This window comes from Gopherus flavomarginatus, chromosome 7 (assembly GCF_025201925.1).
Source record: "Gopherus flavomarginatus isolate rGopFla2 chromosome 7, rGopFla2.mat.asm, whole genome shotgun sequence".
In the NCBI taxonomy this organism is placed as follows: Eukaryota; Metazoa; Chordata; order Testudines; family Testudinidae; genus Gopherus; species Gopherus flavomarginatus.
In genome coordinates, this window is record NC_066623.1 from 53,432,452 (window position 1) to 53,445,571 (window position 13,120).

Below are 13,120 nucleotides of genomic sequence, written 5' to 3' on the forward strand. Positions count from 1 at the left end.
CTACTTACATATCTGGGGTTTCAAATGAGTAGTTTCTAGATATGATTTGATGGTTTTTCATACCTGGTGCCAGCTCATACAGCATAGTTCCAGCCTTATCTCTCCTCTCAGGAGAACAAGAGAGAGACGGACAAAGGGGAATTTTTTAAAAAGTTCTAGCCTTCCCATTGGCTCTTTTGGTCAGGTGCACACTCCCTTCCTTTTACCTATGGACTTTTTAACCCTTTACAGGTAAAGCCAGTAGAGAACAGCTACTAACAGGGATTTACAGCTCCTAATAGCTAAGTGGCTGGCTCGGTGTCCATAAAAGGGAGCTACCCCCCTCTTCATTTATCACAAGTATCATTCGTCCCCTTCTGGGTAAGTCTGCATAGCAAAAGCCTTGCATGGGCTGGCCTACCTGAACTAGCTTAAATCCACCTGACATAGATAACAATAGCAGTGAAAACAGTGAAGAGCAGGCTAGCAAGCCAAGTAAATACCCAGGGTCAATGTCAGGCTTGTACTACCCATGCTGATGATGAGAAGTACAAGTCTGGCACGAACCCTGCGTATATACTTGGCTCACTAGCCCGCTATGCACTGTCTTCAGTGCTATTGCTACCTATGCTAGCTGGATTCAAGCTAACCCGTGCACACTCTTAGACGAGGAGTGACGCTACTGCTTCCCCCAACTGTCAAATCATTACAACCCTTTAGACTAGTTCTAAATCATCTTTTCAAAATCTGGAATTAATAGCTTCTACCCCACCCCCTTCTTCTGGCTAAGTGAGGAATGCAAGTAATCAGCGTTCCCTGTACATCACATCACAACCCCCCACCTCCCCCCACTCCTATTACCTCTTTGCTACTAGATGGGTGGGAAGAAACCTCTGGATTCTATCCCCTCAAGTCCCCTTTGTAGGAGCATGATGCACCACTGAGCCATCTACAATTTCCTCTGTGTGCAAACCATATTGCAGCCCAACATCTCTTTCTCGTCTCCATATTCCCAGAACTCATCCCAACTCCACCCTCACGTTTTGGAAGTGTGACTTGTATCATCAGAAATCCGGTCTGACTTTGTCTTTCCAGTAAATCAGTACTGCAGGAAGACTTATAACAATCCTCTCCAATTCTCTCAGGAAAATGAGTTTTAAAGACTTTGTTTCTGTGAAAGAGTTTGCCTTATCTGATGACCTTTCTTTGAAGAGAGTATTTGCTGATTACAGGAACTGAGACCATCAATCAGTCCAATTTTATGCACAGGAACCGGTGAGGCAGTACAACAGCAGCACTTACAGTTATCTTTTTCTGTTGAAAAATTTAGGGCAAAAACAAGGGGAAGATGCATAAGGGAATGCTCACTGGAAAATGTTCTATTTAGAAACAGTTCTGGTTTTCTTATCCCATTCTTGATTACTAGACACATTGGCATGGAAACATGTTCTGTAGTCATAATCCCTGTAGGGAAATCAAAGCTGGGGTCTGTATTATCGTGACCTCAACTAATTATTATTAGTTAATTCACAAGTGCTAGCTTTGTGCTGTCCAGAATTAAGATGTGGGATTCTGACTACAAGTGGCTAATTGGTATCATGGCCTCTCCACTAACACTGGCAGCCATGGTAGCTTTTTTTTTGTGATGTGGACACCTGTATAGTGGAAACTGGGCTGAGGCAACCATGCATTTCACATAGGCTGCCAACCAGATAGATAGAAAATGGATCTTGTAGGAGCAAACTTATCTCTTGGATACCACAAGTAGAGGATGCATCAAGAATCCTAGCAGAGTGAATAACAAGGATTTAACTATATTTACATTATTGATTTACTACTTGTAGGCAATACAGATGTAGTCTTCAGGGGAGATTTTAAGAACAAAGGAATTATGTTGACAGATAATAGTGTAATGAGCAGCCTGGACTTGACATGACTCACAGCATATGGACTTAGCATAACTTGCAGCCATATTGTATGCTCAGCCATCATAAATTGGAAATATAACTATAAAATCAGGAGTATTTGGCTTTGGTATAGACAGAAAAATATCAGCTGCATTACTAACAGGGATAGTTAAATTAAAAATCACAGATTCATGGGAATAGAAGGGAGTATGGATAAAATAACCTTGAGTTTCTGCAAATTTCTTACTGGGTGCCTGTCTGAGTTTCTTGTTAGAACTTGCTTTTGCTGATAAGTAGAAATTATCAGGTTTTGTTTTGCTAGAGATATTGTTTTAGTCCATTAGGGGTTATGATTGGTTAGATTTAGTGCATAGTCATGCTTTGAGTAAAATAATTGATTACGGTATTGATAAGAAGAACTCTCATTTTAACTATAACGAGGGTCAGAAAATAAGCTTGTTGGAACTTAATTCCAGGATACAATTCAAGACCAAAGCTGCCAGGACTTTTAACCCCTGCATGACCATATTGTGCAGAACCCAGAGCCCTGGATGAGAGCGGATCCTGACTGGCCATCGAGAGATGTCTGTCTGTTGTTGTTGGGAGTGGTGAGCATTAGATGCTTGGCATGTGTATGCCATTGATGTGTCATTTGTTGTGAATGTTCTTTCACTGGGAAAAAGCTCTGCAGACCCCAGAACCCTGAGCCTACAGAGGGTTAAGCTGAGTTCCTTGTCCCTGAGTATCCACAAGGATGGGTAGCAGATGAGAGCCTTAAATTGTGTGTGTAATAGTAGGGCATTCTGTGGAGAGGAACAGCGTGGAAGAAAAATACTGAAAAGATTATGGGATATGTTAGTTAACAGGGAATTAAGGATAACATCACTACCATAGGAAGGGATGGGGAAAGATGCAGTAAGAGAAGACTTCAGATGAAATCCAATGTAGAGATATGTAAGCTCTTGAAGGCTAGGACAAAAAATGTAAACTTAATGCCATGGAGGAGGGGAAGTAAGTATAGAAATTTGAAGAGGAAGGAAACATAGTGAGCTTAATGGTAGAAAGAGAATGTTATGGGCCATAGTCTGCATGGAATAGAAAGGCCTCATCCTCCCTGATTGATCTAACCTCGTTATCTCCAGACTGATTCTGGCCTGCATATTTATACCTGCCTCTGGAAATTTCCATTACATGCATCTGATGAAGTGGGTATTCACCCACAAGAGCTTATGCTCCAATACTTCTGTTAGTCTATAAGGTGCCACAGGACTTTGTTGCTTTTTACTGTGTTGACTCTATCCCAACAGATAATATTCATCTTTGTGTCTAATAATGCTGTTCTTTACTTGTTTCAACCAGTTTACCTGATACTGAAATTAGACGTACAGGCCTGTAATTACCAGAACCAATCACCTCTAGAACCTTTTTAAAAAACCAGCATTATATTAGCTACTCTGTCATGTGGTAGAGGCTGATTTAAGCAACAGGTTACAGACCACAGTTAATAGTTCTGCAATTTCATAGTTGTGTTCCTTCAGAACTCCTGAGTGAATACTAGTGTTCCCTCTAATTTTTCCTACCCATGTGTGGAATGAATATTATTGTGTGTGCAAATATGGAGGAGATATGTGACACATAACAAAATTCATGTGGTGGGGGTGAGATTGAGAGGTTCAAAGTGTGGGAGGGGTCTCAGGGCTGGGGCAGAGGGTTGGGATGCAGGGAGTGAAGGCTGTGTCTGGAAGTGTAGGCTCTGGGGTGGAGCTGGAGATGAGGGGTTTGGGGTGCAGGAGGGTGCTCCTGGGCTATGGCAGGGAAAGAGGACTCCCCCCAGCCCACTCTCCCCATAGCAGCACCTGGACTAGCAGGGGAGAGGCGCCTCTCTGCCATGGCAGCTCCGGGCTGGGGCTGCAGGATAGGCACCCCTTTGCTGGCCCCTGCAGATCTGGCTGGAACTGGGTTCAGGAAGGAGTGCCCTACGACAGGTCCAGTCTGGGCCAGGCCCATCCTAGTGGCAGCTGAAGCCAGACCACCTGGGTTCACGCTGAGCTGCCCTGGCCACAGCTGGGGCCAGACCATGATGTGCCACCCTGTCCAGGGTAGGGGCACCCCAATCATGGCAAGTCCAGGCTGCGGCATAGTTTGGTCTAAAGGGGAGGGCTACCCTAGCCGTGGCAGGTTGGGGCCTGGGGGAGGGGCACTCCTCTTCCTGGAGTGGCAGGTCCCTGAGCACCTGTGCAGCACTGAAAAGGCTGCTGCATGGCCATGCAGCTTACAGGGAACTTAGGTAAATACCATCTGGGCCTGATAACTTATTACTGTTTACCAATTTGTTCCAAAGTCTTCTGAGGAACTGCCTCAGATTGAAGTGACAGTAGAGATTTGTTACCTAAAAAGAAGGATCATGAGTGACAATGACCCCAAATACTCTAGAGCAGCAGTTCTCAAACTTTAGCAACTCAAGGACCCCCCTTTTGATTTAAAATTTTTCGGGGACCCTCAGTCCCCCTGCTCAGCCTTGCCCTGCCCCCCTTTCCTGAGGCCACACCACTGCTCCATCCCTTCTCCGAGGCCCTGCTCTCTGCTCACTCTTCCCCACCCTCAAACTTTCACTAGGCTGGGGCAGGAGGTTAGAGTGTGAGCTCTGGGGGAGAGTTTGGGTGCAGCATGGGGTGCAGGCCCTGGGGGTGGAGTTCAGGTGCGGGAGGGGGTGAGGCGCTTGCCTGGGGCAGCTTTGAAAAGTGACTGGTCCATCCATCTAACAATGGCTCCTGGGCATGGAAGCCAGGGGATCTCTGCATGCTGCCCCTGCCTGCAGGCACCGCCCCTCCAGAGCTCATTTGCTGCAGTTCCTGGCCAATAGGCGCTGCAGAGTCAGTGCTCAGGGAGGAGGCAGCACGCTGAGACCCCCTGCGCCTTTCTCCCTCCTACAGACATCCTGGCTGCTTCTGGGAGTAGTGTGGAGCCAGGGCAGATAGGAAGCCTGTTCCCCGGCATGCTGAGAGGGAGGGGGAAGAGTTTCTCAGCTTGGCCTATGGACCCCCTGGTGTACTCTCAGGGACCCCCGTTTGAGAAACATTGCTCTAGCATAAAGACAGATGCAAAGAATGCATTTAGCTTCTCTGCAACAGCCTTGTCCTGCTTGAGTATTCCTTTAGTACTGGGTTGTCCAGTAGCCCTACTGACTGACAGGCTGCCTACCTCAGATGTATTTAAATTATTTTGCTGATTGTTTGTGTCTTGAGCTAGTTGCTCTTCAAATTCTTTCGTATTATACTTTTAACCTTGTCAGCATTTATGCTGCTTTCTGTTTTCCTCAGTAAGATTTAATTCCAATTTCTAAAGGATGGAGAATACACAAATCTTTTTATTCAGATAAAGCTAACAGTGATTTATTTGAGCATAACGAAGACTTCAATACTATATCTGCTTTGTATTTCAGATTCCAGAATAGTTCTTCATTTCTTGTCATCTGACCAAGTGATTTCATAGTCTTGGTATACTTTTTTCAGTATTTCTACAGTCACTGCATGATCTGCTTTACCATATCCCTGCAAAAAAGATAAAAGATTTTAAAGGGATGCAAAATGTAAGGCTACAAGATTATCAAATTTCAGTTAACATTTTAAATATTCAGATTTATGGCCTTATGCTTCCCCCTGCACAGAAGTCCCACTGAGGTGAACCAAGTTCTGTTTATTATCTTTGAGGAATATCTGAATTAAAATGTTTCAGAGTTAGAAGCCAGGAAAATCAGAAGAAAGAACAAGGTATTTGTGGCACCTTACAGACTAACGGAGTATGCATCGGCATGCATCTGATGAAGTGGGTTTTAGCCCACAAAAGCTTATGTTCAAATAAATGTGTTAGGCTCTAAGGTGCCACAAGTACTCCTTGTTCTTTTTGCTGATACAGACTAACATGGCTACCACTCAGGAAAATCAGAATTAAGGTTGCACTTAACAAGGCATTGATTCTCACTTAGGAGCCTTAACTCTGCTCCAAGAGGATCACACAAGTAAACTGACATCTAAACTGCACGTTACACAACTAATACACAAAGTAGTTTTCTACACACAAGGTTTGCCCACATAAACAAGCATGGCTATATCAGACATAAGTAGCCTTGGAAGAATTAGCTTTTTAATTGGTAAATATCAATTTCACCATACACACAAAATATTTTAATTGGTAATAATCAAATTATACACACAGGCAAAGAAACATGCTGCTTGAAAACTTAGTTTGATTTAAGGATATTTACTTTGTATATTTTGACGTGATGTTGACAATTTGTGTTTTAATGGTCAGAAAGCTTGAACTTTTTGCATCGCAACATGTACTGCTATTAAATTATTGTCTAAGCCAACCTACCACACCCGATAATGTAGGAAGCTAGTAGCTGAGCTCCAGTGCTGGCTCAGACATTGCTTTACAGGGGACTGGGAAAAGGTACTATCATTGCCTTATAGTGATTGAGCTCCTTGAGGCTATCTATTAATCCCAGCCACAGAGTTCACTTCAAAAAACTCCTCAAGCATTTCTCTAATTCTCATAGTTTACCCAAGAGCTAAGTATCAATAGCCCCATTTAACACAACTACTTCCCTATTTTTAAAGTCACACAACAAAAAACCAGGACAAAAACCAAGTTGCTTTGATTTACAGGCCAAGATGTAACCCGCTATTCCAGAGTGCCATTCAGCTTTTCTGTATCTCCATTTTTCTGTCTGAGAAAGTGAAACTTTGCAGTTACACAGCTGCTTCTGTAAAGTTCAGGGTATTTAACAATAGTTAGCAAACAAGGTGTGGGGTACAGCTGACTACCTTTCTCCCACTAACTTGGTGGCAGGAGAGAGAGAGAGATGCTGCTGCCTGTGCTGCACACTACCACCATTAATCCAGGAGTTTGGTCATTAATTGTTTGATTCTGCCACAAATATTGAGCAGGCTCTAAAAGACCCCTAATGTTGCAGGCCATCTCCCCTCCCCATAGAGCTTTGCCCCCACAATATGATATCTGAGAAAGAGCCCTAATTAAAAAAAAAAAGTTTAATCTGGTTTGGGGCTATAAATGACCTGGAGGAAAAGTGACCTTGAAGAACTGCTACTTTCTATACAGGATTCAAATAACATGTCTTTACATCACATGGAACTAGTCTGCTCCTGTCCACATCAGTAGCTCAAGAAATCCTTGCCTCTTATCTGCTCTCTGCAGTGGTGAGGTGGGATGGAGACTGCAGTGTGTTCCACATATATGGATAATTCATTGCTTCTATTGGTCATTTTATAAACAGAATGTATTTACATACTGAGCCATGTAAGTAAGAGATACATAGACAGAGGCATGCTCTATAGCAACAGTACAGGATTGTGAGTTAGGAGCTGCTGCGTTCCAGTTCCAGCCCTGACACCAATTACTGTGTGATGATGAGTAAGTCAATCTAACTTCTCTGCTGTAGCTTCCCCATCTAAAATAAGCCATCTTTACCCACCTCACAGGTGAGCTGTGTGGACTAACTAATTAATGGTTAGGGCCCTAAAATGTTGGATTTTCAAGGAAACTAATATATGGCACTTACTGTGGAGAGACCAAATACCCTCATTTTCTTGTCTTTGCTATTATGGTCAATTTTTCCTCCTCCAAGGCACTTGCATTCAAAGCCCAACTTTTCCATTTCAGGGTTTACTTTTTCAAATATATGATCTGCAAAATGAAGCCAGTTCAATCCATTAACCAGAACTCAGGTTTCACTTGGTGATTACTTCCAGTCCTCTCTTTTCAGCGACCTAGTATTTTTTTTTCCTGTTTCCTTGGGGAAGCTGGTAAGTTAAGGAAAAGCCCGTTGTTACTTACGCAGCTGGGCCCTAGCAAATCCCAGAACAGTGGCTGCCGGTTCCACTGTCTCACCAAGTCAGAGGCTGCCCAGAAGTTCACGTTTCGGACTGAAATGTACCAGGGCTGGACACCAGAGCGAGTCACTCCTCACCCGGCGCAGCCACCGCGGGATTGCAGAGGCACCGCCCCCCAGCGCGGCGGAGGCCTAGGAGCAACCCCGGGGGGCGGGGGTAGGAGCAGCAGCTCGGCGGGGGCCGGGCCACCCCGTTGGTGCTGCAGCAGCAGTTGGGGAAGAGCGGCCCGCGGCGGGGCAGCCGGCCCGGGGGGCGCATGAGGCGCCAGCGGGCTCTGTCCCCAGGCCCCCGCCCGGCCCTGGCTCGCGGCACCGACTCACTGTGGAACTCGGCGGCCGCGGTGCCCCTGACGACGTCCCGGTGCTCGGCTCCCCCCGCGCGCTGCACCCGCACCAGGATGTACTTGAACGTGCCGTCCGGATCGATCTCCACCCCGCGGAGCGACTCTAGCTGCCCGGCCATGGTCACCCCTCGGGGCCGAGGCCCGCCCGACCGCCGCGGCTCCGCGCATGCGCCAAGCGCACTAAGCAGTGGGCGGGCTGAAGGGACCGTTACCAGCCGGCCTGAGGAAGGGGGCGGGGCTACGGCTGTCGTTAAGGCTGAGGGACAGCAGCGGCCGGAGTTGCAGTGAGCTTTGTGACGTGACTGTTAGGAGGCGGGGCCGTGCCAGTGGCGGTGAGGCTGGGCGGGGGTTTGGGCTGGCACGAGGGCTGAGTAGGTGGCGTTCAGAAACCAAGAGAGACTAAAAAACACGATCTCACCTTTTTAAAAATCAAAATCTTTATGGGTTTTGGGCTAATGATTTGGGGGAGTCTGATTCATGGGTTTCGATCTCTTGAGATTGGCAATACTGAAATAATAATAATTTGTCTCTGAGTCAGGGGTCACTTTTTCTAGCTGTTCTCTGTGACTATGAGAGCTAGAAACTTTAAAACCAAGATTATCTGTTGATCCCTTCATTCCTGGAGGTGTGTGTTTAAGACATGCATCAGATGTCACAAGGCATGCAATCAGATTGTGAAAGTGCACAATACTTTCTGTTTGAAAAAAAGGAATAAACATACTTAAGTTGCTTCTATTTTATGGGTTTTACATGGATCAATTTGGAGGTATTTAAAAAAGTTTTTATAAATATATTTTTAAAAATTGATTTTTATGTTCTCTTTTTTTCATTCCTTTTTTCCTCTGTCTTTTTCTTTTTTTCCAGTAATTTGGAAAATGACTTAAGGTTAAACAGGCATTAACAAAAACAAAGAGTTTTAAATTCTTGTACCTTTCAATTGCTCAGCTTTCACTCACTTGGATGTTGTGATGTCACCATTTCACTAGTTCTCTAGTCATCATTGACTCGAGTTTTCATTCCATCTTAGATAACATCTGAATTTATAATGTAAAAACAAGGCTGGAAAAAGAAATAATAATTAGGAAAGCCTTATAGCTGACCTTTATACTGTATAAGAAAGCTAAAAGAGTCATATGCCTATTTCCCCCTCTTTATTTCCCCTCTATCTTTGATAAGAGAGGCCAAATGATTTGTTAACGTCCACACAGTGAGTCACTGGAAAAAAATCAAGAATAGAAATTTCTTCTGACCAAGCTGATATAAACAGTTGCATCCACAACATTCACTGCGTAACGAATTAGCTCCTTATATTGTTCTTGTGTTATTTCCTGTCTGAATACTGAAAAAACACTCTCTTGTATGTTGACATCAAATGCCTACTCAGAAAAGAAAAAGCCCTCAGAGCTGTCTTTCAAAGGGAAATTCCAAAATATGCTTAGGCGTGTACTAAGAAATGCAATGTTTTCTTGTGTGATGCCACACAAGCCTTATCTCGCTAATCTTGGTTTCTGGATTTGGTCCTTGCATATCTTCTGTGCTCATTTTGGGTCATTCTCTCTGGCTTGTTAATATCTAACTATGTCTTGGAGTTGTTTGAAATTAATGTCTGTAAAGTGTTTTGAATACAAAATACTGTATAAGTACTAAGAAAGTAATTATTATTATTTTCATTATTGAGGCAATATAATGCACTTCTTTTTTTTTGGTATTCTCGATGGCCATGAAAGGGATAGATAATGTGTTTGCACTCTGGAATAATGTGGATGTTCCTAGGTTCCGCGTTTTGCACAAGATTTTCTTTCTTTCTCATTCTGACATTTGTGTGTTTCTACTGTCTGATAAGGTAGCCAGAGAAATAAGGAAACCAGCTGGACTGATCTACACTATACAAATTTGACTGCATTTGAACACAGTATGAATAATCAAGTTAGTTGATGTACTACTGACCACTATAACATAGCATTTGTAGGGCACATGTCTGAACATTGTGTATCCTGGTCTACTTTGATTGCTGAAGTGTAGTCAGCATTGTGTCATCTAACTGAATTGCTCACAACCATGTTCCAAGACAATACAGTTTTGTGGTTTTGTGCTGTAGACATAATCAGCATTATAAAATATCTGTTTTCAACAACACAAGGGCAGGAGAGCCTTTTGAACCGAATATATTAATTACATATAAGAATTAAAGAACTGTTTAAAATGCTCAACGTGTAGCCATGCAAATAGGATGGTAAAGAAAAAAAAATTAGGTACCCAGGGATCATGAACTTAATTGAATGAGTTCTGATGTAGAGATATAATTGTAAATGTATTATACAAGGTATTGATGATTATTATTTACTTGCCCATTGATTTCAGTGGAAGTGAAAAGCCTAAATACCTTTGAGAATCTGGGTCTTCATTATGAGCTCAGAGTGCCCTAATGTATGCTAGTGGCTTCACACAAGAAAGTGAAGACAGTCCTTGTCTGGAAGAGCTTACGTCTAAGTTCAGGCATGGCATGTTAAAAAAGAATCATAAACCGACAGAGGAAGAGAAAAGAGGAAGAATGGACAAGGTTTTCAATAATAGGATTATACAGTTCATTGGTAAGACACTTCTTGGTGGACCTCTTAAGTTTGGTATTAAGGGTTGTTTTGGTTTCAAACTTTCGGGTTTCACAGCAGATGTCTAAGAGAAACAGGATAAAGCCACACCTGATGTGCCAGTAATGGCATTTTACATCTGAACACACTGCCTCTGAGGAACTGCAGACAGGGTCTCCCAAGTTACAAAGGGTCTCTGAGAAGAATCTATGAGACAGGGCACTGAATGGAAATATGGAATTGTCACAACCAGTGTGCTCTAGTACAGGGGTAGGCAACCTATGGCACGCGTCCTGAAGGCAGCACGTGAGCTGATTTTCAGTGGCACTCACACTGCCTAGGTCCTGGCCACCATTCCGGAGGGGCTCTGCATTTTAATTTAATTTTAAATGAAGCTTCTTAAACATTTTAAAAACCTTATTTACTTTACATACAAGAATAGTTTAGTTATATATTATAGATTTATAGAAAGAGACCTAAAAATGTTAAAATGTATTACCGGCACTCGAAATCTTAAATTAGAGTGAATAAATGAAGACTCGGCACACCACTTCTGAAAGATTGCCAACCCCTGCTCTTGTAAGAGGAAAAGAGCACTCTAGTCATGGCAGATTTTCATGTTAATTAATCATTGTTTTATCATTCAAAGTGTTCTTTTCTTTGTGAGGTCCTCTGCTCGTTGTTTCTCAATAACTTTCAGATCTAATGTGCTCAGCCCATAGAGAGGGCCAAATTTCCCTTCCGTAGGGGCCTGCAATTGAATTGTGAGCATAAATCAATACCCGAGCTTCTGGCTACTCGATTGTAGGTGAAAGTCAGGTAATTAGAGAGGTGAGTCTAAGACTTCCACCAGGAATTCATTATACATGTTGTGGGTGCATTTGGCACCAATACAAAAGGAGACCAAGCCTCATCCCTTTTCAGAAATTACCTAATTGTTATTGTTTATTAATTAACACTACAGTGCCCACAAGCATAAATGTGACACACTACATATAAGAAGGCATGAGGCAAAATTTTCTCCTGACATATCTCTATTGAAATCAGTAGAGTTTCACCAGCAGACAATTGGTCCGTGGCATCTACTGCAAAAAAACTTAGAGCCTAATTTCAGATGTGTCACAATGAAAGAGGCAACAAAATTGTGTGGTTGAGGTTGGGAGGAAGGCCAAGGAGTTACAGCTATAAGAATCCATAAAAACATACAGCTGTAATGTGCATGTTATAACACATACAGGATGTTTTAAGTGAAGGGCCAGGTTCCTTGCACAGACACATGCTTGACAAGGGAGAGGTCATCCTAACCCTGGCCCTGATGAACATTAGAGCAGTCTTTAGGCAACTTTCTCGTATTATGAGCTAAGAATTAGCGTCATGGAGCTCTGTTTTGTCCCCACTTCTCCCTATCCCTACATAACCCCCTATACCAGCATGTGGTGGGGTCGGCTGGCATAGGTGCCAGCTCTTCCGATTTTATGCCAATGGAGAATTCCCCTTTGCTGGGGGAATTCTCAACTGGCCATTTGTGGTCAGTTTATGACTCCTTTGCACCACTCAGAGAGCACAAAGCGGATGGAGCAGGGGCTGAGATGTATCTGTCCTAAGACAGATAAGTAGGACTTAGTAGAGGGACTTTCCTAGCTGCACCCTCTTTACAGAAAGAGGAGGCTTACTCATCACTGACAGTGCCAGAGAGTTAAACTGCATTTCCTTAAGAGACCAGAAATTCTTCATTTGCTATGCCCAAGCAACTGTTGTCTACTTCACAATATCTAAATGCACTTTTTCTACAAAGGAAAGGAAACATTAATGGCTCATGCTAGATAACAGCTGAAGCAGTTCCTTAGTCAATAAGACGGAAAAATAGAATCCTCACTGATTAAAGGCATTAAACGCATGAAGCTGAGGGTAATTGCCAGCTTTTTTTTAATTCTGTCCCTCACTGTATAGGTTTAGCGTTTCAAACACAATGGGCCTGATGAAAAGGCCACTGAAGTCAATGGAAATCAATAGGCTCTGAGGCCCAATATGAATGTAAAGTCAGTTTTATTTCTGCATTTCACTCAGTCAATAAAATCTGCACTAAGAAGAGGAGTCTGTTTATGCCACCCTTAGCTCAGGAGGTGCTCCTTGAGACTACAGCAGGCACATATGCAGCCCAGCTGCAGTAGCAGATGAGGTGCTGGTGTAACCCTTGGTCAGGATGTCTGGTGCCTCTGGAGCTAAAAATGTAGGCCTTTACTGGTTGAGCTAAAGAATTAGCATTCTTAGTGGTCGTAGCAGACTCATAAACTTCTATATGTGAGCAGCTACTATGGGACAAAAAATGCCATGCTATAACCATTGGGTATGCTGTGGAAGTTTTGTCGGGAGGTAGTTACTGCAGGTACA

General features: G+C 43.4%; 1 protein-coding gene across 1 annotated transcript; it reads right to left on the minus strand.

The window, feature by feature from the left end:
• Positions 1–5,262: 5,262 nt before the first annotated feature.
• Positions 5,263–8,364, minus strand: LOC127055899 (14 kDa phosphohistidine phosphatase-like). Its single transcript, XM_050963440.1, has 3 exons — positions 8,119–8,364; positions 7,468–7,592; positions 5,263–5,437 (listed from the first exon to the last, which is right to left on the minus strand). The coding sequence occupies exons 1-3, from the start codon at positions 8,258–8,260 to the stop codon at positions 5,345–5,347; spliced, it is 360 nt and encodes a 119-aa protein (XP_050819397.1). The 5' UTR covers positions 8,261–8,364; the 3' UTR covers positions 5,263–5,344.
• Between the last annotated feature and the right edge of the window lie 4,756 nt (positions 8,365–13,120).